We start from the raw sequence: 27,449 nt of genomic DNA on the forward strand, positions 1-27,449 counted from the left end.
CTCAGGGAATTATTCTATGATTCTATGAATTCCAAATTAATGGGATGTTCCTCATTTTAGCAGCTTCTTGTCCTTTTGGAGCCTGTGACTGCCTTGTCAATAGTGAAGGAACACAAACAGTACCTTAACTGTCATCTGAGTATGAAAATGGGTCAGTGTCATGAGTGGAGTGGAAGCTTCAGACAAAGTTTATTAAAGAAGCCCTGCCACTGAGTCATGACGTGCCAAGAAGACCCCCCTTGCTGTCAAAACTCCTCAGAGAGAGGAGCCTGAGTATGGCATCTTAGCCTCAGACTATCAACAGTTTGGGTTTTGCAACTTTTTCCTGCTAGTTCTGATGATGGCAAATCAGATATATTTGTATAAAAATTAATTATTTATTAAGACAAATGAACAGACAAAAGATAACTGATGAAAGATCTTAATCAGAATTACTACACAGTACAAAACTAAAAGAACTACTAGTAGATTATAGTATAACATAAAATAGTGCACTATATCAAAGTACCTATATTAAAGCTAGCAAAATAAATAGTATCGATTAGGAGTTGAACATAACTTACCACTGAAATGACAATAATGTACACAGATTCCTTCACTTAATCCCTTGGAAAGTAACCATGAAATAGGTGTCCCCACTCATGGGAGAAACTCCACGCATTTCCAGGAAAATGTATAGAACATTTCTGCTTTGTTGAAGTTTGGTGTGGCTTTTACAGTTGTGAGTGTCTGTCAGTCAGAAATTCAACTTATCTTGTCAAATCTCACTTCAAATTAAGATGCTTATTGGCAGTTGGGAGATGCCAGACCAGTGTTAACCCCATGGTGCCAAAATAACTCACTACAAGACAGCTTGTCTTGTTTGAGTTATCTGACTGGTTAACAAACAATAGATAAGCTCATGTGGGGAGTGAGATGCTTTGCTACAGTAAGATAAAAATGGTGAGTCACAGCTCACTGAACAAGAGGTTAGTCACTGAACACCATCTTAGTGATGCCACTCACGTCTCTTTGGATCTGCATCACTCAAAGCAAAGTTACAAATGTGCGTTAGAGGAATGCTTCAGATTGTTGTACACAGCTGGAAACCTTACTTGTAATTCCAAAAACTTAGACCAGAGATCCAAGAAAGTGAGCGCAATTTATATTGTGTGTTTTCTAATACTTCTTCACGGCAGCTCAAGGAAAGCAAACCTGTAGTCTGGCTGCTTGGAGGTGGTTGAGCTTTAAGTAATTCTGCCTTATGAGTTTGCAGGATGCCTGAAGAAAGAGTTTAATCCTAAAATACTTTTTAAATACCACCTGACTGACAAATATAAAGAACAGATGGAGGACCACGAAATAAGTCTGAGGCTTCTCATTGGAGTGATCACAAATCAGACAGCTAATTAAGATATAGTGCCTTGTTTCAAAAATCAGACTTGCTATGCTAAATAATCTTGAGCTATTTCACTGTTTTGGTTCAAGTGGGGTGTCTAGACTTTAGGCCACTTGTGTATAAATGTGACTTCCCACTTGTATGCCAATACTTGGATTTTACTTTAGCTTAGCTGCTCTAAACCTGGGCTGTTTTAAAACCTGTTTTGAATATGATAAAAAAGATGGATCTTTTTAGAGACATAACAGAAGACAGTGTTCAGGAGAGAGCTTCACCTTCCAATTGTGTAGGGATAGTCTTGTCACAAGGAAAGCTAAAACACTGGGTGTATTGACTTCAAAATCTATTCAGTTGTTGTGTGTTTGGGGTTTTTTTTAGTAGTTATGAGCTAAAACATTAAAAAAACCCAAACCAAAACACCACCAAAAAACCAAAACTGAGGCAATGAAGTCCAAACAGATTCAATGTGCTTCTGATCAAGCAACTTCCTTTGCATTGAGTCACCTGGTATAGTTTGGGCATCAGAGATAAATAGCTTCCAAATACAGAAATGTGAGTCTTAATTGAATGCATTAAGCTTGTAAGGTTTTTTTTATACAATTTCTACTTTTGATCTTAGGTCCTTTCAGTTATCTTGATGATGTCCCATTTAAGATAGGAGACAAATTCAAAACCCCAGCAAAGGTTGGATTACCCATTGGTTTCAGCCTGCCTGATTCTTCTCAGCTTGTCAGAGAAGCCCAGGTAAGTGATGTGTTCTGCCTTTCTGCTCTCTTCCCCTTGGTGCTGTAAACTGCAAGTAGTCACAGTTTACACATATGTTCAAATGTTAGTCTTGACAGTCCTGTAGTGTCATTTTGTATGCCAGGCAGTAGTTGCAGAAAATCTGTTAGAATGTATAGAAAAATTAAAATATGATAGGCTGTGCAAAAAGCTTCTACTTTTAAAAAAACCTAATAGCATTTATTTTAGCATATCTGACTCAAAAAAGTACAGTGTTTTTGTTGTGGAGTACTGGTTTAAAAGACAGGTGTTTGCCAAGGAAGGCGGGAACCTTCCTGGAATGGAAAATATGACTCCTTTCCCTCCAAATTATTATAACTTTAAAATTACACCACTTTCAGGCAAGGATATGTGAAAAGGAATAACATTTCTTTACTAGAATATATTTAACAAGCTAAACAAACAACAGCAGCAACAACAAACAAAACCAGAAACCAAATAACAGCCTTCCCTTGCCCATCAAGCAATTCCCTCTTTGGTGTAGTTACGACCACAACCAGCAGGAGCACTGGTGGGCCCTGGCGAGCTGACGGTTTCAGTGACTTTCTTGCAGCCAGCAGAGAGAGCTACCAGGTCCTGGTGAGGCAAGACAGGTGCAATGATTCCCCCGCAGCTGCAGGGGGTGCTGTGGCTCAAGTGCAGAAGTCTCTCCTCATGGCAATGGCAGCTTGGGCAAGGGGGTAGATGGGAGATGGCTCCCCTTGCAAAACTCATGGGGAGCAGCCAGTCTCAGTACCCCTCTGGGTGGTGAGCTGAACTGGAGCACTAGCCTCGGAGCAGTGGGCTGGAATAGCAGAGGCAAGCAGACCTGGGGCAGCAAATCAAAGTATAGTAATAAGCCTGTCAAGGTGGCAGAAACAGTGGGGGCTGGGCAGATGTGGGGGGAAGGTCGAGCTCAAGTGTAGCAAAAATCCTGGAGCAGCGGGGGGCAGGCAGGTCTGATCGGGCAGCAGTCGATGTCAGCAGCCATTGCAAACAGCAAAAAAAAAACCCCAGACTCCAGCAGCAAATCACAACGCAGCCCCATCTAGGGAAAGAGAGGGGCCCACTCCCCACACCACATCCTCTCCTCTCCAATAGCCGAGAGACCAGGGGCTGAGCCCAGCCTCTGACCCCCAGCCAAGTTTCGGTTAGCACCCCCCCCCCGACCTCTTGCAGTATCTCTGCACTTCCCAAGAGAAACCCCCCAGTCAAAGGTCACTCCCCAGCTAAGAGACTACAACAACTGCACCCCTTCCTCCCTCCTCCCCCAGGACCATTTCAACGTTATTCCAAGATGTCCAGCTAGGTCTTTTGTCTCTTAAATACCATTCATTCATCATCTCTGGGGCAACAAATGGGAAGAAAATTTCCTGAGAGAAAGAAAATAAAAAAAAGGCCTGACCCTTAACAGGTGGTTATAGATCTAAATGTTACCCTGACTAAATCTGAATAGCATTTTTAAGAGGCAAATGCTAAGAACTGATACACCCATGCTATGGTATACTTGCAGAATCTTGTTTGAGGGTAACAAGTGTTTATATAACCATATTTTATGTGTTCTCACAATTGTGGGTTGAAGAAATCAATTTTCAGTTGTTGTTTTCTGCAGAGTTCTGAGTGGGAATTCTTTTCCAGCTGTAGGGTAAACAGGTTACAGCATGGTACACAGATGGCTTCCAGGTCTTTGAGAAGTAGGTCTCTCTTACCATAAACTCATAGTAGCATAAAATCAATAGCTTTAAAGTAAATGTTGAAAATCTAATCTCCAAATGCTGGTTATGATAAAAGAAGTCTAATTGAACTATATTTTCTCATTTTGGATACATGATTTTCCTTGGCAGTTCAAACTGATGTTTGTTTTCATTTCATTTGTGACAGATAGTTCTGCTTTTTTTCTTCCCTTTTTTCTTTTTTTTAAATTTGTTTTTTCTGCCCTGCAACTCATCCACTGGAGAGGTGACTATCTCAATAACCCTACATCATGTCTTTTTCATTATAACCATTAAATGATTACCTGAGTATCCTAATATACATACTTCCACCCAGTTAAAGTAGTGTGGAAGAGCTAAAGGCAACTAATGTCATATTGCTGGCTTCATTGTGCTATGTTTCTATTTTCCTGCTATGATGAGGTTCAAGTATAATATGTCCAATTAGACTGAAGTACCCTGCATAATAGGATGCAACTATGTAGAATACGCATATTGCAGTGCAATTTGACTTTTTTACAGCTGTAGTGAGAGCTGTTAAAAAAATAAAAGTGCAAGGAAGCAAAATTGCCCAAAGCCATATATTTTTATATAAATACCCCCTTTTTAATATAAAAAAAAATTGGTCAGTTTTGGTCCATGTATATAGTCATACACATGCACACACACAAAAAAACCCTGATAGCTCTGCTCGAATAGCAAAGAATGTATAATGAGTAGTGCTCAGTACTTCTGCCAGTGATTTGTTTTTCAAAGTCACCTTGCTGATAAATTGTGTATCACATCTCTTGGAGTCTTAGAACTAAGGGAATGGAAAACTGTTATGCAGTTAAGACAACAGGTCTCCAGGATCTCACTGGAGCCTGCTATAGGATAGGATGTGGTGCAACAGGTAGCAAGTCCCAGAAAAGCTTAGTAGAAGCCTAGCAAGCCTTGCTGGTTTGTTGCTCTTTAGAGACAGGAATTTATATGACCTAGCAGTCCCATGGCAAGAGCACTCCAGTTATGTGCCATTATCCTGGCAAGGGTATCTTATAACTTCTTGTGAGTCACGGGTTATATCCTGCACTTGTAGGCTGTGTTTTCTGAACATTTTTTGGTTATTTAAAGAGCATTTGAGGTTGTTCATTCTTACTAAGATATTAAAGCTTTAAGTAAATTTAGTCTGTTCAGAATGTTGTCCTTTCAACCAGGCCACTACTATAGCCAGTAAACTGATAGTGAGTAGCTTTTAAATGCCTTCCTGTGCTAACCTGGCCCTGAAGGAGCTGGTGTTAAATGAGAAAAGCTTGTGAGACCTTGTCATGTCAGTAACTGCATCAAAATTTGCTACTGCAGGTAGTTGTCATCATCGATGTAGCCAGTATATGCCCTTTGCTGTTGAGCCACTGGCACTGAACTAATACCAATACCTCTTAAACTAGTGGGTATAAAACTATAATATCAAGTCCCTTAGAAATATATTAGGGGGAACTGAGTAATACTGTATTGGTCTTTGGATGAAAAAAAAAATACTCTTCTGTACTCTTGAATGACTTGTGGAACTTGTGGACAGGAGGTAGTTCAGTGATGCTAAATCTGGGTATGGCTATCTAGTAGGCTCGCTACATCTGTTGTCTTGGGGGGAGAGGGTGGGAGAGCTGTGAAACTGATAAATTGATCTTGGGATGATGTCCTAGTTTAAAGGACAGGTGTCTGCCAAGGAAGGTGGGAACCAAGCTTGGAATGGAAAATGTGACCCTTTCCCCTCCCCTCCAAATTATTATAACTTTGAAATCATGGGGCTTTCAGACAAAGATATGGGAAAAAGAACACAGTTCTTTACTAGTATATCATACACAGAATCACACACAGAATCACTACGTCGGAAAAGACCTTCAAGATCATCAAGTCCAACCCATGCCCTAACATCTCAACTAAACCATGGCACCGAGTGCCACAAACAGTCTTTTTTTAAACACTTCCAGACATGGTGACTCCACCACCTCCCTGGGCAGACCATTCTTTATCACCCTTTCTGTAAAAAACTTTTTCCTAATATCCAACCCAAATTTCCCTTGGCGCAGCTTGAGACTCTGTCCTCTCATTCTGTCAGTTGCTGTCTGGAGAAAGAGACCAATCCCCACCTGATGACAACCACAGGAAGTTGTAGAGAGTGATAAAGTCACCTCTGAGTCTCCTTTTCTTCAGGCTAAACAACCCCAGCTCCCTCAGTCGTTCCTCATAGGGCTTGTGTTCCAAGCCCTTCACCAGCCTTGTTGCCCTCCTCTGGAAAAGCTCAAGCATCTCAACATCCTTCCTAAACTGAGGGGCCCAGAACTGGACACAGTACTCAAGGTGCGGCCTCACCAGTGCCAAGTACAGGGGAAGAATGACCTCCCTGGTCCTGCTGGCCACACTATTTCTGATAGAGACCAGGATGCCGTTAGCCTTCTCAGCCACCAGGGCACACTGCTGGCTCATGTTCAGTTGGCTGTCAACCAGTACCCCCAGGTCCCTTTTGGCTTGAGCACTGTCCAGCCACACAGTTTCCAGCCTATAACATTGCAGGGGGTTATTGTGGCCAAAATGCAGGACTCAGCACTTGGACTTATTAAACATCATCTTATTGGATTCCATCCATCCATCCAACCATTCCAGGTCTCTCTGCAGAGCTGTCCTACCTTCCAACAGATTGACACACGCTCCCAGCTTAGTGTCATCTGCAAATTTACTAATGAAAGACTCAATACCGTCATCCAGGTCATCAATAAAAATATTGAACAGAACTGGCCCCAGCACAGATCCCTGAGGGATACCACTAGTGTCTGGCGGCCAACTGGATGCAGCACTGTTCACCACCACTCTCTGAGCCTGGCCATCCAGACAGTTCTTAACCCAGCAAAGAGTGCTCCTGTCCAAGCTGTGGGCTACCAGCTTTTCCAGGAGTATGCTGTGGGAGACCATGTCAAAGGCCTTGCTGAAGTCCAAATAGACAACATCCACAGCCTTTCCTCCATCCACCAGGTAGGTCACCTGGTCGTAAAAGGAGACCAGGTTGGTCAAACATGACCTACCCCTCCAAAACCCCTGCTGGCTGTGTCTGATACCCTGGCCATCCTGTAAGTGCTACATGATGACACTCAATATAAACTGCTCCATTACCTTACCGGGTACTGAGGTCAGGCTAACTGGCCTGTAATTACCAGGATCCTCCTTACCACCCTTTTTGTGAATGGGTGTCACATTGGCCAGCTTCCAGTCATCTGGAACCTCACCAGTGAGCCACGACTCTTGATAAATGATGGAAAGCAGCTTTGCAAGCTTATCTGCCAACTCCTTCATCACCCTAGGATGGATCCCATCAGATCCCATAGATTTATGAACATCCAAGCAGCTCAGCAGTTCTCTGACTGCCTCCTCCTGGATAACAGGAGAACCATTCTGCTCCCTGACACCATCTACAAACCCAGGAGGACAGTTGTCCTGAGGACAAGCTGTCTTCCCACTAAAGACTGAGGCAAAGAAGGCATTAAGCACTCCAGCCTTCTCCTCATCTGCAGTTACAAAGTTCCCTCCTGCATCCAGTAGAGAGCAAAGGCTGGTCTTACCCTTCCTTTTACCATTAATAAATTTGTAGAAACATTTTTTATCCTCTACCAAAGTTGCCAAATTAAGTTTGAACTGAGCTTTGGCCTCCCTGATTTTTTTCCTACATGCCCTAGCAGCCCCCTTAAATACTTCCTGAGAGACCTGACCCTCTTTCCAAAGATGATACATCCACTTTTTATTCCTAAGTTCCTTCGAAACCCCGTTGCCCATCCAGGCTGGATGTTTGCCTTGTTGACTCATCTTTCGGCACACAAGGACAGTCTGTTCCTGTGCCCTCAACATCTCTGTTTTGAAGCATGCCCACCTTTCCTCAACTCCTTTGTTTTTAAGGATTACTTCCCAAGGAACCCTCTGAATAAGTCTCCTAAACTGGCCAATGTCTGCCCTCCGAAAGTCCAATGTAAAAGTCTTATTAATGTTCCTCCTGATTTCACCAAATATTGAGAACTCTGTAATTTCATGATTACTATGCCCCAAGCAGCTTCCAACTGCCATATCTCCCACCAGTCCATCTCTATTTGCAAACAACAGGTCTAACATAGTCCCTCCCCTGGTGGGCTCACTCACCAGCTGTGACAAAAAGTTATCCTCCACACACTCTAAAAACTTCCTGGACTCTATATATATCTGTTTAATATGGCAAACAAACAACCACAACGGCAGCAACAACAAGCAAAAACAGAACCCCAGTAACAGCCTTATCATGGCTTCAGGCATTTCCCCTTCAGTGCAGTTACAGTCACAGCCAGCAGGGGCGCTGGTGGCTCCCATCTGAGCCGAGCAGGGCAGGTGTGATGATTCCCCCGCAGCTCCAGGGGCTGCTGTGGCACGAGCTCAGCCGCCTCTCTCCATGTGGGCAATGGCGGACGCGCAGGTGGAAGAAATAGAAAAGGGGTTTCCTTTACAAACTCACGACGGGCCCGGTGCCCCTCCAGATAGAGAAAGGAGCTGTAGCAGGAACCTTGGAGCAGCAGCTGGAACAGCAGAGGCAGGCAAGCCCCAGAGTGGCAAAAAAAATGTAATAGAAAAGTCCACAGCCTTAGCAGGAGCCGTGGTGGCCAGGTGAACATGGGGTGCTGGGTTAGAGTGTAGTGGAAAAGTCTGAGGCAGCGGCAGAAAGCAGCGGGACATGGCAGTGGCATAAAACAATGGGGCTTGGAAAGTGCAGCAGGGGTTGTCCATAGCAGCTGCCACATGCACCTGGGTAACATACCCTCTGGGAAAGGGGAGGGGATCGGGGTCCCAGGTTTTCCACTGAGGCACCTGAATATAGGGTGAGGGTCCTTTCCAGTCAGATTGGGTGTTACTAAGGTCCCAGTTCACCTTCTGGTCTTAGGAGCAGAGACTCACGCATGGCAAAGATGAAGCAGTGCTGGGCTGGACTCTGTGGTGTGTCCTGGTTTAGGGAAAATTTGGGAGAAAACCTCCAAAAGGGGCCCCCCCAGAAAGCAAACCCACACGGCCCCTCCCCCCAACCAGTTTGGGAAGGATTTCCTCAGAGAGAGGTGGAAAAAAACCTGTTTATTTAACAGGCAAAGCACTCCCCAGCACAAAAAATGAACAATACCAGATGACAAAACTCATTCACCGCTCTGAAGAGATGACAAATTCAGAAAGTCTCTCCGGTGGGTGGTTGCTCTGTTATCAGTCCCTCTGGTGCTGGGAAAGGATGCTGCCCAGAGTAGGCCCTGGTAGGCTACAAAGTGTGAGCTCTCAGTGTTTCCCTGGGTCCCAGTCTGGAGCAGGTTCGAACAGTTCCCAGAAAAGGGAAAGAAAAACAGTCCAGGGAACTTCTCTGCCTCAGCTAGCTAAACTAACTAAAAAGCAATGGAGCGCCGTGTTCTGCCACATCCGTGCCCAGACACCACAGTGGAGGAGTGAGAGCAGGCTGATAACAAAACTCCGTGCTTCTTCTTCTCCCCACCTTCGCTCTCAGAGCCAGTCTTGAAGGCACAGAATATAATATTCAGCATAAACCGAACACCCAATTGGGGATACAAGCATCATAACATCACCCTAGGACATGGCGGCAGCGAATTCTTCCTGTGGTAGGAGCAACTTGACCATTTCCCTCCAATCCCAGGAGCAGGAGAGAGAGAAGAGCTGAGCCCAGCCCCTCACCCCCCAGCCAAAATCTCCTGGTATCTCTGCCCTTCCAAAAGAAAGTCCCTCATCTAAGAGGCTGCAGCCAGCTGCAACCCTTTCCCCCACTTTGGCCTCTTATTTTGTCTCTCTTTAGTACCAGTCATTATTTTCTCTTAGGCAACAGATGGGAGAAAATTCCCTGAGAGAAAGGAAAAAAACCCAAAAAATTCTAACCTCCAACAGATGATCAGTAGCTCTATAGTAAACCTAAATGTAGGAAGGAGGCACAATATGATACTTTAATCTAGACTATAGACAGGCTTTAGTGCTAGAGACAAAATGAACTATTTCTGAGGTCTTTTGCTTTTGTCAGTCTGTAAACCTACAGACAAGATATGCTGGGAAACAAGAGGTGCTGGGAAAAATTTATGCCTGTCCATGGTAATTCATGTAGCTCTTATTCTGTTACTTATGTTGCTGTTAGAAGTAGTGGCTATGATCCTGATATAATTTATCTTTTTTCTCCTTTCCTTTCCCTTCCATCCCTGGCCAGTATGACTTCTCACTGGAAAAGAAAACAATTGAATGGGCTGAAGATATCAAAAAAATTGAAGCTGCCCAGAGAGAAGCTGAACACAAGGCACTAGAAGCACTAGCAAAATCAAAAGCAGCTTCAGAGGATATCACCAAAATGGGGTTCTCAGAGGGACCTTGCCCTGAAGTCACGCCTCCTCCTATTAACCCCATCCTCGCTAGCCTGCAGCACAATAATATTCTTACTCCCACACCAGCCAACAGCAGTGCTGTGAAGCAAAAGGTTCTCAGTCCACCTCATCCAAAAGCAGACTTCAACCCAGCTGATTTTGAATGTGAAGAAGACCCTTTTGACAAACTGGAATTAAAAACTATCAATGATAAGGAAGAATTAAAAAATATCCTTGAAATTCATATTGGTACTACTAGGCCAATTGTTGCCCAGCTATTAGATAATACTTTGCCCAAAGTAGAGTCTGAGTCTGTGTTGCAAGATGAGAAAGTTCTGACATCCATAGAAAGGGCTACATTGGACTTCAAACCCCTTCACAAACCAAATGGCTTTATCACTTTACCGCAGTTGGGAAACTGTGAAAAGATGTCCTTGTCTTCCAAGGTGTCCCTGTCCCCTATCACTTCAGTGAGCAATATAAAATCCCTGTCCTTTCCTAAACTTGACTCCGATGAGAGTGATCAAAAATCATCAAAGCTTATGAGCACTTTCCACAGCACTACCTGTTTCCGCAATGACACTTTGCTCAGCTCTTTGCAGACCTGTGCTCAGAGTAAAACCAGTGAACTGAATGGACACCATATGGTGGGTCTTTCTGCTCTAAATGAGGACAGTGGCATGGAGACATCAACATTATCCTCTTCATCCAGACTGCCTTCCCTGGCTGCATCAACAGTTTGTACAGAAGAATCATCTCAAAGCACAGCGATTATGGTAAACACACAGTGGATTAGAGTTGGGGTTGCTGGGGAGATGTGGAGTTGTGAAGGTGCAGAGACAGATGTTGCTTCTAAAATGTCCTGTGGTTAAGTTCATTTAATGGGAGAGATGTGTAGATCATGTGTGGTAGTTCCTCTTAATTTATATTGCAAATTGATCAATTAAACAGGTCTTCATGCTGGCAGTTCTGAAACTCAGATTATTACTTCACACGTTCCCCTAAATCTGATATTTTTAGACCAGTTCTGGTGATTTTGCTTTCAGCTTTTTGGTACTTGTTCATAGCTGCACACCAATGAGCTAAACATATGAGATCTTTGTACAGTCCTGTGTTTTGTCTTATCCAACTGAGATATACAAGATTCTGAACTGCTCTTAGGTTTTGAATTAAATCTCTTCTAGATTTGTTCCTCGGTTTGCTTATAGATTAGCTGGAAATAATGGAAATGCCAGCTTTTCAAGGAATAGAAGCAATCACAAATTAAAAAACACATGTACTTTGTCACTTGGGAGAAAAAGTGCTTGCAGTTAACCTGGAGTGAAAGAATTGTCTTTTTTTAACATTTAATTTATTTATTTTCTTTGTGAGATTCTTTTTAAAATTTACCATCTTCCTTGTAAAGGAGGGAGCAAGGATTGCTTTCTGAATACTAAAAGCAGTCCAGAGGAAAATTTTGGATCACTAATGTTACAGTTGGTTGCTGTACAGCTCTGAGACAGGAATTTGATGTTTCATTTCTTCAAACTTGTAGCAAGTTCCAAAATTATTTTGGGGACACTTCACGCCAGTTATTGTCTAGGAATAAGAGCAGAAATTTGAGTAAGTGTTGAGGTTAGACCCCAGCTAGCAACCAAGCTCCAGGCAGCCACTCGGACCACTTCCCTGCCAGCAGGATTGGAGAGACAATCAGAAGCAAAAAGGCCTTGATGCTGTGCAAATGCTACTCAGCAATAACAAAAACATTTCTATGTTATCAACATTGTTTTCAGCACAAATCCAAAACATACTAGTCCATACTAGCTCCTATGAAGAAAATTAACTCTACCCCAGTCAAAACCATCACATTCCACCCCTTATTCCTGTTTTGCTGTGAAAACATGGGTGTCTGTTAAGGAAGGCAGGAGACTCCCTTGAAATAGAGAATGTAAACCCCCTCCCTCTGAATTACTATAATTTTGAAATTAAGGGGCTCTCAGGCAAAGATATGGGCATAGGAACAACAGTTCTTTATTAGGGAAGAAAATTCAAATAAAATAAAAGAAAAATGCAGTAATACAAAACAATACTGACAGAGTCAGAATATGACCTGACACCCTGTTGGTCAGGGTGTTGGTAGCAGTCCAATTAAATGGTGGCTGCAGTCCTCTTGGAGTGACAGATGTGGTTCTGTTGAAGCAGTGATCTTGTAGAAGGGTGTAGTTTTCCTCTGGAGATCCAGTGGTGGTGTAGATGGGCCTGGTCTTCCTCTGGGAATCCAGTAGGAAAAGGCTGCCTGTGGTGTTCCAAATCTCAGATTATATCCAGGTAGCAATGCTTGGCTCCTCCCCCTGGACAGAGCATCATATAATGGGATGATGGAATTTTATCAGTCATGCAGTGAGACTCAATGTCCCGTTAACAGAAGATTTTTCTGGAGGAAGGATTGGTTGTGGAAGAGATAAAGAAAACTGCCCCACCTGGTTTTGACAGGTGGCCCAATTAACAGACAATAACTGCCCCACCTCTAACAGATGGCAATAGAATACACACCCCCAGCCACATCTTGCATTTCTATCTTAAGACAATTCAACAGTGTTTACATAATGTGGAGGTCTTACACTATCCAATACAAGCTCATTAACCACCCCACTCCTTCCCATTCTTTGATATAATACACAGATATCATTCCCTTAGTCTGCAGGTCAGGACACTGCTGCTTTTAAGGCTTCTCTCCTCCATTGGCTTATGTGGTTTCTGTTTGTCCTGGTTTCAGCTGGAGTAGAGTTAATTTCTTTTCAGTAGCTGTTACAGTGCTGTGTTTTGGATTCAGAATGAGAATGGTGTTGATAACACAGCAGTGTTTTAGGTTTTTGCTAAGTCATGTTTATCCTTAGTCAAGGACTCCTTTTTTCCTTGTTTCATGCTCTGCCAGTAAGGAGATTCACAAAAGAAACTGGGAGGGAGCATAGTTGGGACAGGTAACTCAAACTGACCAAAGGGATATTTCAAACCTTAGAACATCATGCTCTGTATGTAAACTGCGGGGAGTTACCCAGAATGTTGGCCAATCTGGGTTCAGGAAGGAAGGCGGGGCCTGGCATAAATCAGTAGGTGTTGAGTAATTGCATTTTGCATCACTTCTTTTTTCCCTTTTTATTATCATTATCATCATTTGCCATTATTGCTGTATTTTACTTTATTTTCAGTAATTAAACTGTTCTTTTCTCAAGTTACAAGTTTTACTTTGATTCTTTTTCCCATTCCACTGGGGCAGAATGGGGGAATGGGGGAATTTCCAACTGGGCTTAAACCATGACACTGTTATAGTAATTCCTGTAACATACAACTCATATAATGTCTGGCAACAATTTAAAGGTATATCCATTACAATCTCCACCCCTGGTCCTTTTGGGCCAGGTTATAGCGTTTAACATTGCAATGAACTCCCCTTGTTTCCAGACTGGCTGCAACAAGGGGTTTCCTGCTAGAGTCCACCATTATTAGTCCCCATCGTAGTCCTTCATGGCTTCAGGGGGACAGCTTCCTCACCATGGTCTGCACCATGGATTGCAAGGAATCCTTGTTTCCCCTGCTCTAGCATGGGGTCCCTCCCATGGGAGACAGTCCTCCACAAACTTCTCCAATATGGGTCCTTCCCATGGGTTGCAGTTCTTCACAAACTCCTCCCGTGTGGGTCCCTCACGGGCTCACAAATCCTGCCAGCAAACCTGCTCCAGTATGGGCTCTTCTTTCCACAGGTCCTGCCAGGAGCCTGCTCCAGTGCTGGCTTCTCATGGGATCACAGTCTCCTTTGGGTATCCACATGCTCCTGTGTGAGGCTCCTCCACAGGCTGCAGGTGGATCTCTGCTCCTGTGTGGACGCATCCATAGGTCACAGTCCCTTCAACTCAAGTTCACACTGGAGTTCCAGCCTGTCCATTACAGCAGCAGTGCCCTGGCAATCTGCCAGCCCAGGCACATCACCATTGCTGCTATCTAAACACTCCCAGGCACCATACAGTGAGGTGATGAGCAGCACAGCACTACACCAAGCAGAGGAAGCAAAAACCAGCCACTAGTGATCCCTAAACTCTAAACAGTCAGGCAAGCAAGCTCATGGCAAGTGCAGGAGCCTACCAATTAATAAACAGCACTAACAGCTATAAATTTGTCCTAGCACATTCCAATAAAATCTGTTATCTTGAACCCTTTGATACCCATGCTGAGTGCCAAAAAGTACTGTTGTGGTTTAACCCCAACCAGTAACCAAGCCCCACACAGCCATTTGCTCATTCCCCTGCCAGTGGGATTGTGGAGAGAATTGGAAGGGTAAAAGCTAGAAAACTTGTGAGTTGAGATAGACAGTTTACTAAGGAAAGCAAAAGCTGTGTGCACAAGCCAAGCAACACAAGGAATTAATTCACTACTTTCCATGGGCAGGCAGGTGTTCAGCTATTTTACAGCTGTGAAATGACACATAACAATTACTTGTGAATATAAATGCCATCACTCCAAATGTCTCCCCCTTTTCTCCTTCTTCCCCTGTCTTTATATACTGAGCATGATGTCATAGGGTATGGAACATCCATTTTGTCAGTTGTGGTTAGATGTCCTAGCTGTGTCTCCTCACAATTTCTTGTGCATCCCCATCCTCCTCACTGGCAGGGCGGTACAAGAAGCAGAAAAGGCCTTGACACTGTGCAAACCCTTCTCAACAGTAATAATAAAAACCCCTTCTATGTTATCAACAGTCTTTCCAGCACACAACCTTATACTAGGTACTGTGAAGAAAGCTAACAACCCCAGCCAAAACCTGCACATCAGTAAGCTTGTTATTTTTTTCCCTAAAGAACCTAAGATCTGAACAACAGTACTCATGAAGCCTAGTGAAAGCTGTATGGTCAAATCCTCTAGCTGGCTCTAAAATAATCTGGCTGTTTCTGTCCAATATAAATGATGTTTCAGTGGTTCTGTGGCCTTAATGACATACTACAGGGTTTTGTGACACCATGTGCTCTGAAACAAGTGACACTGCTGCTCTCCTGTTCTCTCATCTCTTTTCAGACTTAGGTAAATGCATTATTGATTGTGAACTACAGTATTCTGACAACTAGTGTATTTTTCAGCACAGGAGAACAGCTGTTTATTGATTACTAGAACAAATTTAATACAGTAAACTTTGGCAGAAACAGCAGCATGCTGAGCAACTCCTCACTGTTACAGATCACAGGTTTGAGGGGTGACTATCCTCGTATGTAGCTCAGAGGTGAAAACTTAAAGTATGACACATCTCTAGTGGTTAATATGAAAGATCACTTACAACTAGATGACCACATTTTCACGCTTGACTATTCAAATCTCTATGGTGGATTAGAACCTATTAAAGACTAAGACCAAAGGTATATTCTCAAGAATGCTGTAAGGAAAGATACAAACTGATAAACAAAAAATAGTTTTATTAGGAGAAGTAATAGAGATCTTAATTTGAAACTGTTTCTATTTTGGAAGTAGCAAACCAAGAAATAGGTATGCCAACAGAACTAGACTTCAGAATGTACTTGTTTCATATTTCCACAATATGATCCCAGTGGCTGGAAAAGGACAGCTGAGTTGCAAGGAATTGAATCACAGAATCATTTAGGTTGGAAAAGACCTTTAAGATCATTGAGTCCAACCTTTGACCTATCACCACCTTGTCAACTAGACCAGAGCACTGAGTGCCATGTCCAGTTCTTCCTTGGACATGGTTTGTAAATGTAACAAAAATTTGAAATTGTAATTGAAGTAAATGTAACAAAAGTCCTCAGAATGTGAAAATGATAGAAGGAAGTCACAGTCATCTCTGTGACTGGGAGCAGAAGGGTCATGTCTCCCTTCAAGGTTACACAAGAAAAAGCCTGTCCTTTTTAGAAAGCCTCAGAACAATTATATGTCCCAGTGTATTTCACAGTGGTTTTTATATAGAATTTTTTTTCTTACAAGACTAGAAATTGTAACTTTGGATTTGGAGTTTCCACTGGAGTTTATGCTTTACTAGTGAATTTGATCTAGGGTTCTTTGGATAGAAATAAACTTGTGATTTCTCTGAGACAGCATTGATTCTATTCTGGGTGGTCCCCTCTCCTGAGTGTGTTTATGGTGGGTTTTTGTTTTTTTTTTTTGTCTTGGTTGTTTGGTTTTTTTTGGGGTTTTTTTTTTTTTTTTTGAAGATCACTATTTTGCTTTTTGCAGCATTGGCAGAGGGGAGAAATGATTAGTGAAGTCAGCAGGTTGGAATTAAACAAAGCTGATCAGAGACCTGATTAGTATGATGCTTTTAAATAAATCTGGTTGCTGGAGAATGGGGCGCTCCTGGTAGACCATTCAGAATATATATTGCTGCAGTAGCATGATGTATGCAGGCACACCAGCTGCAGACAGGGCTCCCGGCCTATAAAGTCCCTAAAATAGGCACAGTGTACAAGTACATACTGAAAGCAATGTATGTTTGCTTCTTGAAAGGCACCAAAATGCAAGTTTGAGATGTAAGGGGGCATGACTGCTGAATGACCAGTCCTAGCTTTGTCCCCCAAAATTCCTTTAGCTGTTTCCCTCCTCCACTGGAAATCGCTGACCTCAAACACAGGTTGTTAAGCTCAAATACATTGAGAAAGAGGAGTTGGTCCTGGAGTCTTGAATGTCTAGTCTAAGAAGCAGTCTTGATTTTCCTGGCTACAGCATTCATAACAAAGCATCATCCTTCAGTTTGATAACCAGCTGATTTCAGGGATACTCTAGAACCCCACTTCAGTGTATCCCATATTCTAGTGCTTTTTGCGTTGCAAAAGTGTCTGGAGGAAGGGGGTGTGTGAAGAGCTTTGAACCCCTCTACCACCATGAGGAGAGGTTCTTGCACAAACCAGTCCATCAGACCAAACATGATTTCTCAGGCTTTGTGTCCTAGAAGATAAATTATTACCCTGGAGATGAAAATGGGTAGAAATGCAGAACAAGGCTTTCCCCCCCCCCTTTTCTTCCCTCCTTCCCTCCCCCAATAGATGGAATTTGCCAAAATCCTAACATATAGTCTCAAAATTGTTTTTCTATGAATAGGGTGTTTTTTTGTTGTGGTGGTTTTTTGGTTTGTTTCGAGTTTTTGTTTGTTTGTTTGCTTGCTTTTTTCAATTTGGGCCCAAAGAAGGCTTTTCTGAAAGATGTAGACAAGCTTTCAAGCAATCTATGTTGGCTGAAAAAGATATTAAGGAAAGGCAATAAACATAGGCCCTTGGTCCAAAGTAATTTCTTGCAGTCTTTTAAAATTTGATTTAAAATACAGGAAGACTTTGAAATGGATTCATTGAAAAGGGCAGAGTTCTGATTTTGCACTGCTGTTATCTTGGGTAAAGTAATATAAAGTGACGGGTTGGTTCTGCCCTCTGGCAGCCTGGTTCTGCAGAAATGGAGCAGGTGTATAGCAAAGAACATTATCCAGCCTTGTTGGTGTACTGAGAATGGGACCAAGTTTTGGGCACTGGTAGAAAAATTGCATGCTCTTTTTAGCCAGTGTGCCATTTTGCTCATATATGGTGGTGGTGTGGATAAGTGATTTAGGTCACTTAAAGAATCACCATCAAAAGTATTAGCAAAAGTGGTTTTAATATGAATTTATAAAAGTGCGATTTAACAAAGTTTGATGGCAAGGTTCACTCTATTTTTTACTACATGGATGAAACATACAAAAGAAAATCAAGTTAGAATTGATTTAGAATCATTTACACAGAGACCAAAGATGCAAAAGGGTAAGAGAGACCTTCCTGTTGAGTCACAAGGTTCATAGTGGACTCTCCTGGTTTCAAAACTCCTGACAGAGCTTAGGTGCAACTAGGTCCAATTTTAGTATCAGGCTTGGACAATGGTTTATGTCTAATGGAATTAGCTAGATGTATTTCATTAGTATTAATTCAGCATGCTATCAGTCACTTACCAAGGATCTGTTGTGAAATAAAGGGTATCTCCACCTCAGGTAAAGAATATCAAAAACTGAGAGACATCCCAGCTCAAGGGGAGAGTCACTGGTGTGCAGTTCGGTCGCAATTTAGAGAGAACTCAAATTTGACTCGTCCAAAGATCTGTTGTTGATAAAAGTGTCTTTGCCTCCAGAAGCAACCTTGAGAGGCGTCCCAGCTCAAGGGGAGAGTCACTGGTGTGCAGTTCGGTTGCAATTTAGAGAGAACTCAAATTTGACTCGTCCAAAGATCTGTTGTTGATAAAAGTGTCTTTGCCTCCAGAAGCAACCTTAAGAGGCATCCCAGCTCAAGGGGAGAGACACTGGTGTGCAGTTCGGTCGCAATTTAGAGAGAACTCAAATTTGACTCGTCCAAAGATCTGTTGTTGATAAAAGGGTCTTTGCCTCCAGAAGCAACCGTGAGAGGCGTCCCAGCTCAAGAGGAGACAACTGCCTTGCAGCCATGCTGCCTAGCAGGGAGACCTCAAAGGTGGCTCACTTAGACTGTCATATTTATGGGATAAAGTGCTTGGCTTGTTGTCAAATTGCATATGATGGGAAAAGTATGCATGAGACTTCTTAAACCCACAACTTTCTTTGGTCCTTGATAAATGCATCTTGGAAAAATCACACACAATTCATGTGTTAATTGCACAATCATGTTCCAAGCTCATATGTATCGATGGTCTCTGCTCCTTTGTGTTTCATAGAATTACAGCTCAGACCTTTACCTCCTTTGGAGCCTGTATCAAACTACTGCAGGTTTAGTTAAGGGGGTTGAGTGCATCCATCACAGGTGTATAAAATGAAGTGCTTTGAGAGTAGAAAAGAGATATGTGTTTCTCTTACTCCTCATGGTCAAAAAAAAGTCTCTAGGCAATGATTTTAAAATTATCACTATCATTCAGCCAGCATGTTACACTGAGCTTTGTGAACACATAGAAGTCACAGTGACAGAATAAAAAAGCTTACAATTATTATGAGACGGGATGCATCCTTCTTGGCATATAATCTGTTTTTATAGAGTGCTGAAAGAAGAAATTATCCTTATGATGTCTATTCTATAACTTCACATAACTGTGTAATGTCTGCATCTCACATGTGGAAACCTGATCAGACCACAAGTCTCCCTAGTATAGTAGACTTATTCCCAGATCTCTCCCATAAAACCTTTCCTCCCCAGTTGTAGCAAATTCTGTTCACTGGTGCATAATGTTTATAGTCATCTTATTTGTGTGTTGTCCAACAGGTGCACCCAGACTACAAGGAAACAAAAATACTTACAGTAAGTTCCCAAATACCTGTGTGCTTGCATTGGATCATGTTTCTGAAAATCTCTAGAAGTAGTGTTCCTTTGAGTACAGAAAATCATAAGTGATGAGTAAACTGGGGGTAAAGAAAGCAATCTGCATGCTTCTGCTGAGGTACAGGGTTTGACTATATCATATGGTTGGGCACTGAAAGGTTTTCATCCACTGGTGGGAGAGGATATATTGGAAAGAATCTGAGTTGTTGGTTGCTGTTTTGAGGGTTAAAAAAGTATGGTAGGAATCAGACTGTGCACTGCTTGGTTTCATCTGAACAGTGAGTAACTTCCCAAGGGCAGTCTAGAAAGCCTATTGGATTAATTATATGGGGTATCCTGGTTCTGCACTAGCCAGAAACAGGATGAGGGGATGCAGATGACCATCACCTCAGCCTCTGGATTTTCCCCTTTAGGTAACACACAAAAATTTCCCAGTGTCTAAAGTGCCCAGTAATATCAGCTGCACAAAGCAGTCAGGTGACCCCGCTCCTGAACTACAGCAGGCCCTCTCTGCTAGTGAGAGGCAGTGCATAGAGACAGTTGTCAACATGGGATATGCGCCTGAAGACGTCCTGAAAGCCATGAAGAAGAAGGGGCAGAACATAGACCAGGTAAGAGCTTGTGCAGTGGGGAAGAAACCCTTGACTGGATGCTGATTCTGCTGAAAAACAAACCTAAGTTTGCAAAATGTATAGGGGGAATATATTTATTCTAACAAAGGGTTGCAGACTGTAACTGCTGTGGTGTTAACCACTAGAGAAGTTGTCAGCTGGTAATAAAGGCTCCCAAAACCAAAGAAAAGAGTGTCCAAACTTGTTTCTGATGAGAAACTGAGTCAACCACACCTGTGGGTGCTGGGTAAGAGCTGCATTGAGCTTGGGATGGGCCCTTAGCTCCATGTCAAGCTTGGAGAGGTACTGGGCCTTCCCAGAAGCCACAAAACCATCTAAAGGAAGCTTAGCATGGCTCTATGCCATGCTTAGTGCCATGTGACAAAAATCCAGCCAACTTCCCTTGTTCTGAGCATGGGTTGCAATGCTGATGTCTCTACTTGTAGAGGGGGATTTTGCCCCTGAAGGCTTACAAGATCCCGGAAAGCCTCTTGCAAGGCATGACTGACCAACTTTCTTTTGTGTGCTGTGTTACTTCCTGCCTCATTGTGTTTCCTCAAACACTTGCTAAAACGAGGTCATTGAACATTAAGCTCTGCAGGGTGAAGTGTGACTCTGTGTCTTGGATCTGCATCAAACATTTTAAAGCAGGAAGAGTGTGGCCAAACTTTCTGTGTGGGAAACCCTTGGTGAACTGTGTGCAGAGCATTGCCTGGCAGGACTGTGTCTGTTGCCTGGGGAGGAGGAGCGTCCCAGTGACTCCTTGCGGAGCTGATCTGCTTGCCCACTACCTACATATTGAGAGTGATTTAAGCTGTGTGCTGGAGTGAACTGTAGTATCAAATAAAAAAATGTCCCTTAGGTTGGTGGTTTTAAATCCTGCTGTATTTGCAAGCTGTGTTCTTTTGTGGACCTAGCATTACCTATCAGACATTTCCCCCACCTCTCAAAATTGAGGACAGATAAGAAATTTGGCAGTGGTTTCTGTGCATGTGAGCTCGGATTTGCAGCTCACTCACTAGTATGCTGAGTTGATCTTTAAAGGCTGAATGCTTTCAGATTGCATTAGCTCTTGTGACTGGCTGAGAGGAAGCTAAAAGCTGAGACATCTTGACTGTTGAATCTACAGTTTCATCTTAAAAACTTGTAGTATAAAAAGCACAGTTAAACTTCTAAAAATTGGCTTGTGAGACTGTTTTGACTAGAGCAGATGATGTTCAGAGCTGGTGGGAGAACACAGGAGGACAAAAGGGTTCATCTGCTTTCTCTGAACAAGTTCTTGCATAAAGACTGTCTCAGATCTACTAGGAAGATTTTTATCTGAGTCCCTGGTGAAGCCTGGGGTAAAGTCATGCTGAGCCCCTCTGCATGTACAAAGACGGTATTCAGCCATGTGCTGCAGATGCTGCTCTGCAAGCTTAGTTTCTTTTCTTCATTCCCCACAGGTTTTGGACTACCTGTTTGTACATGGACAGCTTTGTGAGAAGGGCTTTGATCCACTTCTTGTTGAAGCAGCTTTGGAAATGTACCAGTGTTCAGAGGAGAAGGTGAGGACACAATGTGTACAGGAATAGAGACAATGTGCAGTTCCTCTGGCTGATGTAATTCTGACGTTTGTGGCAATGCCACCTTGTTTCCAAAACTGACTGCTGAAGGGCATTCCTGTTGTGATAAAGTGACTATGTGTTAAAGCATTAGAATTATACCATGTTCCTTTATCATTCTCACTTGCATGCATTTTTATGGAGACAGGATTTTTTCAAGACCCTGCTTATTCTGGTTGCAATGTTTTGAACCCAGAGTTCTCTTGTGGGTGAGGTGCTTGGTACAGAAACAGTTCATTTCAGAAGCAGCAAATTATCTTTCAAAACCTGCCAGCCTCCCCTGGCTGTGAAATTTTTTAACTGTTTGGCTGTTTTGCAAACACCAAAGGTACACAGACAGGAGCAAGTAGCCAGCTCAGAAGACAGCAGGATCTTTTAAAGTTTGGCTGTCTGTTGTGTGCCCAGTTATTTTATGAAATCTTTAGAGGTGCAACCCAACCCCCCAGAGATAGAAAATAGAAGGGTTTGTGTTGGAAGGGACCATAAAGATCATCTAGTTCAAACCACTCCCCCTTCCCCCATAGGCAGGGACATCTAGAAGGTGCTCAAAGCCCCAAATTTTCTTGGCAACCTGTTCCAGTGTCTGACCACCTTCACAGTAAAACATTTCTTCCTAATATCTAACACAAACCTACCCTCTTTCAGCTGAAAGCCATCCCCCCTTGTCCTATCACTCCATGCCCTTGTAAATAATAATTTTCCAGCTCTCTTGTAGCCCCTTTAGGTATTTGAAGGCTGCTACAAAGTCTCCCCAGAGCCTTGTCTTTTCAAGGCTGAGCAATCCCAACTCTCTCAGCCTGTCTTCATAGGAGAGATGCTCCACCCCTCTGATTATTTTCATGGCCTCCTCTGGACTCGTTCCAACAGGTCCACATCTTTCTTGTGCTTGGGACCCTAGATCTGGATGCAGTACTCCGGATGGAGTCTCACCAGAGCAGAGCGGGAGAATCACCTCCTTTGACCTGCTGCTCACGCTGCTTTTGATGCAACCCAGGATACACTTGGCTTTCTGGGGTGCAAGTGCACATTGCTGGGTTATGTCCAGCCTCTCATATACTAGCACCCCCAAGTCCTTCTCAGCAGAGCTGCTCTCAATATATTTATTCCCCAGCCTGGATTGATCCCAGTGTTTGCCCTGACCTAGGTTCAGGACCTTGCACTTGGACTTGTTGAACTTCATGAAGTTTGTACAGTCCCACCTGTCAAGGTCCCTCTGGATGGCATCCCTTCCCTCTAGTGTGTCAACTGCACCACATAGCTTGGTCTCATCTACTGAGGGTGCGCTCAATCCCTGTCCATGCCACCAACAAAGATGTTAAACATCACTGGTCCCAATACCAACCCCTGAAGAACACCACTCATCATTGGTCTCCACTTGGACATTGAGCCCCTGACTGCAACTCTTTGAGTGCGACCGTCCAGCCAGTTCCTTATGCACCGTGTAGTGCATCCTTTAAATCCATGTCTCTCCAGTTTAGAGACAAGGATGTCATGTGGGACAGTGTCAAATGCTTTGCACAAGTACAGGTAGATGATGTCAGCCGCTACTGACATCATATATATGCCTTCTTGCCTTTCTTGGACTTTGTGATGAGCTTGCAAACAAAGGAACAACAGTGTGAAGATGGGAGCAGTGACGTAGTTCAGTAAATGAATTTGATACTGGCTTAAGCCCAAAACTGGAAATGGCTAATCTCCTGATCGTCCATCTCAACCAATTTGATTTTGGTTTGATTTTGTCATCATTTGGCATCCCTTCCCCCAAAGTGGAGCAGAGGTCCTGTAAATCGCAGAGGATTCATAAAAGTCTGATCAGTCATTCACTTCTTGTTACTTTATTATTTTTTTTTTTTAATTCAAGGAGGATTTGTGGTTTATGTTGGTAGTATTGTAAACAGTGTGCCCAATAGGATTTGTGCTAATCCCACAAGTTTTTCCTAGATCTGAAGAGCCATTTGATATCAAGGGCTACTGTGCTGTTCGCAAAGTCAATGTGACTTAAAAAAAAATTCAGATGCAACAGTAGTTAGTAGATGTGGGGGAGCAGGGTGACATTAGTCAGAATCTGTTAAGCCAGGCTGATAAATTTCCTACTGGGAGACACCCCCACAGACCAAACTTTGGTGCCCTTTGATGAAGAGGATTTTGGAAATGCAGGCCTGCAAACCCAGGGGACTGAAGGTGAGGCTCCTTGGGCTACTGCACCCAGAGCTCTGCCAACTGTGGTGTGAGCAGACTTTCTCCAACCATTGGAATGGGCTGTACTTGGAGTGTAGAAATCCACCCTATGGGGTGCCCAGTCACTGAAGACTGGCTGTGTGCTAAACTTCCACTGAGCACTGATCTTCTTTTCTCTTGCAAATAATGGACTGTCTGTGTCTTTCAGATGACAGAGCTTCTCCAACTAATGAGTCAATTTAAAGAAATGGGCTTTGAACTAAAAGACATTAATGAGGTCTTATTACTACATAACAATGACCAACAGAAGGCTTTGGAAGATTTGATGGCCCGTGCAGGAGCCAACTGAAAACACAGTCCTGGATTCTCATCATGCAACAGAGCAAGACCAGGGTGACCTAATCTCAGCAAGGAGTTTGGCTTTTTGCATATAAGGGAGAATGTCTGAGCAAGCTCGCCCATGTGCATCACTCCAGCATTTCTCTTTCCACTGAAAGCCAACTTTCTTTCTTAAATTAAAATTTTAAAGTGTCCTTTCCTCAGTTTCCTTTTTTCCAGCTTGGCCACAGAGAATTTAGGCTGTCCAGTCTCTACTGAAATTGTACATAGGTAGAGATGGGGTGGTTTCTCCCACTCACCTTTGCACTGGAGTTGAACAGAACTGGTTGGTTCTGAAATTAGGATGCTTTGGTTCTTTGAAGCTGCTTTCATGGTGTCTGCTTGTACTGAATTACTTGATTGTGTCATAGTCCAGATTAACTGGTTAAATTTGACCTTTAGTGCAATGGAGTTTTATTTTTGGGGGGGAAAATTAGTCTGCAACTTAGTAAAACACTGTTTCAAAAACTTGCTATGCATAAAGAGAGAGCCTATTCCTCTTGGGTTTTTTTACCCATGCATCCAACACTTCTGCCAGACATGAGCGTTCAATGCTGAGTGATCTGTAAATTCCCTTGAAATAGGTAAGTTGTGAATTCTATCTGGACCTGCAACTTATGTTGGTTTTTGAACCTGAAGGCAGAGAGCTGGAGCTCAGTATTCTTAACCCCCCCAGGTTTGTAGGATATTTAAGGCAGTGCTCTGCTAGGAAATCAGTTCTCTTTTTGTTTTAAATAATACTCAGTGTGATGCAGGAGGTTCCTTTCAAGCACTTTCTTTAAAAGAGATATACTCACTGCATTAGCTCCATTTCTCACACCGCTATAGAATTGCACAATAGCATCTAGTACTAGTACTAGAAATCAGCTTTTGGGTTGGTTTTGATAGTTAAAGTTCTAAGTACTTAAAATATCAACAGTCTTGCGGAATCTTTAAAGTAATTCACTAAATATTTTGATTCTGCTGAAGAAAAACTAACAAAATCCTCAATATCACTCCCAGTGTCATGGTTCCCATCTCTCATGCTCTTTGGCTTCAACAAATGAACAACTTGCTGGATCCTGCATGCTCCTGTAGGCACATGTGCACACTGTGTGTTGGGCAGAACAACCTGAGGTGTCCAAGCAGATGGCTGCAGTGGTGCAAGAACCACGCCTAGGGATCCAAACTAGTGTTACAGCATGGAGCTGGGAGCATTGAGAACTTAGGCAGGGAAAAATGACTTGGCTCATTTCCTCAGTTTAAGTTTTTCAGTAGGAGGTTTTAGCTCATCAGGACCCTGAAAGAGATGACATTTGTCTCTATTATGTTGTTAATTTTATATGACCAAAACATGTAATTTGGGTCCAGTGTTAACTCCTGGAGTTATCTGTGAGGTTCTCAACTACATTAATTACCTTTCCTTAAAACAAAATGATGCTGAGAAAATATGTACTGGGTAAGTACCTAGGAGGTGTGGAGATGAACGATGAATAGGACCAGGACAGATTGCCTTGCACGTATCCCATAGTATTGAGCTTCACTAGCGTCTATTAGTGGGACCAAAATTAAAACTTATCTAAGAAGGACATTCAGCAGCTGGTGGATCAGCAGCTGCTGCCTCTGTGGGTTCAGGTAAAGCAGTTGTCCAGCTTTCCTTCCCAGGTGAGAAATGTGACAGTTTGAAATGAAGAAATGGGGTTCCTGATTAATCAGAAAAACTGGAAAACAAAACTTGAACTTCTTTACCGTCACTGCTGAGAGCATTCAGTTGTGTTGCTTGTTTCAATTTTCTCACAATTAATATCCAAACAAATCTGTCTGGTACTAGACAATCTTGAAAGGGCAAGAAGTCTTGCCAGCAAAGAAACAACTATTTAGACCAAACTTCTGAATAAAATCATCTCTTCAGTTGTGTTAATGTGTGTTGTTTTTCTGGTCTCCCCACTACAGTAACCACTCTGTTTATGGAGACTGTTGTAGAGGTGAGAGCAGAGAGGTGAAGATGGAAACTGATACCTGTAAAGCTGGTGGTCTCCTTCCAAAAAGATGTACCCCTCTGTGTCTTCCCTGGTGACACTGCTCTTGCTTTGTCAGTGAGGTTTTTGGATTTACATCTGTATTAGGTTTGCATGGCCAGCTTTTGGTAGAAGAGGGGCTAGGAGCATGGCTTCTGTGAAAAGATGCCAGAATCTTACCTCATGTCCCATAGAGCCAATGACAGCTGGTTCCAAGATGTGCCCATTGCTGTCCAAAGCTGAGTCAATTTGGAATGGTGACAACTTCTATGACAACATATTTGGAAAGGGGAAAAAACTGGAACAACAGCCAAAAAAGAGTTGAGAATATTTGTGCAAACTGCAGACACCAAGGTCAGTAAAGGAGGTCCACTAGGGACTGGAGCAGAGATCCTTCTTCAGCCTGTGGTGAAGATCATGGTGAAGCAGGTTGTCCCCCTGCAGCCACAGTGAAGGAGATATCCACCCTGCAGCCTGTGGAAGACCCCATGCCAGAGCAGGTGCCCCAAGGAGGCTGGAACCCTGTGGAAGCCCATGCTGGAGCTGGCTCCTGGCAGGACCTGTGGCCCCATGGAGAGGAGTTCACACTGGAGCAGTTTTTCTGGCAGGATTTTGACCCTATGGGGGACCCAGGCTGGAGCACCCTGTTCCTGAAGGACTACACCCCGTAGAAAAGACCCCAGGCTGGAGAAGTTTGTGGAGGGCTGTCTCCCATGAGTGGGACCTCATGCTGTAGCAGGGGAAGAGTGAGGAGAAAGGAGCAGTAGAGATGATGTGATGACCCCCCATCCTCCCTGAGCTGATTGGAGGGGAGGAGGTAGAGAATTTGAGAGTGAAGTTGAGCCTGAGAAGAAGGAAAGGGTGTTTTAAGGGTTGTTTTTTATTTCTCACTAGTCTACTGTGATTTGATTGGCAATAAATTAAATAATCTCTTCAAGTCAAGTCTGTTTTGCCTGAGACAGTAATTGCTGAGTGATCTCACAATCCTTATTTATTCCCTTGACATTTTGTTGTATTTTCTCCTGCCCTGTTCCATTGAAGAGGGATAGTGATAGGGCAGCTTGGGGGTGATTAACCTGGTGGCTTAGGGGACAGGCAGTTCTGAAGAAATGTAACAAATGACACAATCTAATGTGACTTGAATGTTGTTTTGGGCACTATTGATTTGCGGAAACAA

At 43.1% G+C, this 27,449-nt stretch overlaps 1 protein-coding gene across 1 annotated transcript; it reads left to right on the forward strand.

Moving 5' to 3' along the window:
- Window positions 1–1,997: 1,997 nt before the first annotated feature.
- LOC121358940 (ubiquitin-associated protein 1-like) lies at window positions 1,998–27,037 on the forward strand (the record flags this gene model as incomplete). Its single annotated transcript, XM_041477527.1, has 5 exons — window positions 1,998–2,122; window positions 19,448–19,483; window positions 19,918–20,115; window positions 21,561–21,662; window positions 24,106–27,037. Coding segments are annotated over 5 exons (602 nt in total), but the record flags the coding sequence as incomplete, so codon positions are not given.
- Window positions 27,038–27,449: the final 412 nt, after the last annotated feature.

The sequence above is a fragment of the Pyrgilauda ruficollis genome, unplaced genomic scaffold, assembly GCF_017590135.1.
Source record: "Pyrgilauda ruficollis isolate IOZ18807 unplaced genomic scaffold, ASM1759013v1 scaffold401, whole genome shotgun sequence".
Taxonomy (NCBI): domain Eukaryota; kingdom Metazoa; phylum Chordata; class Aves; order Passeriformes; family Passeridae; genus Pyrgilauda; species Pyrgilauda ruficollis.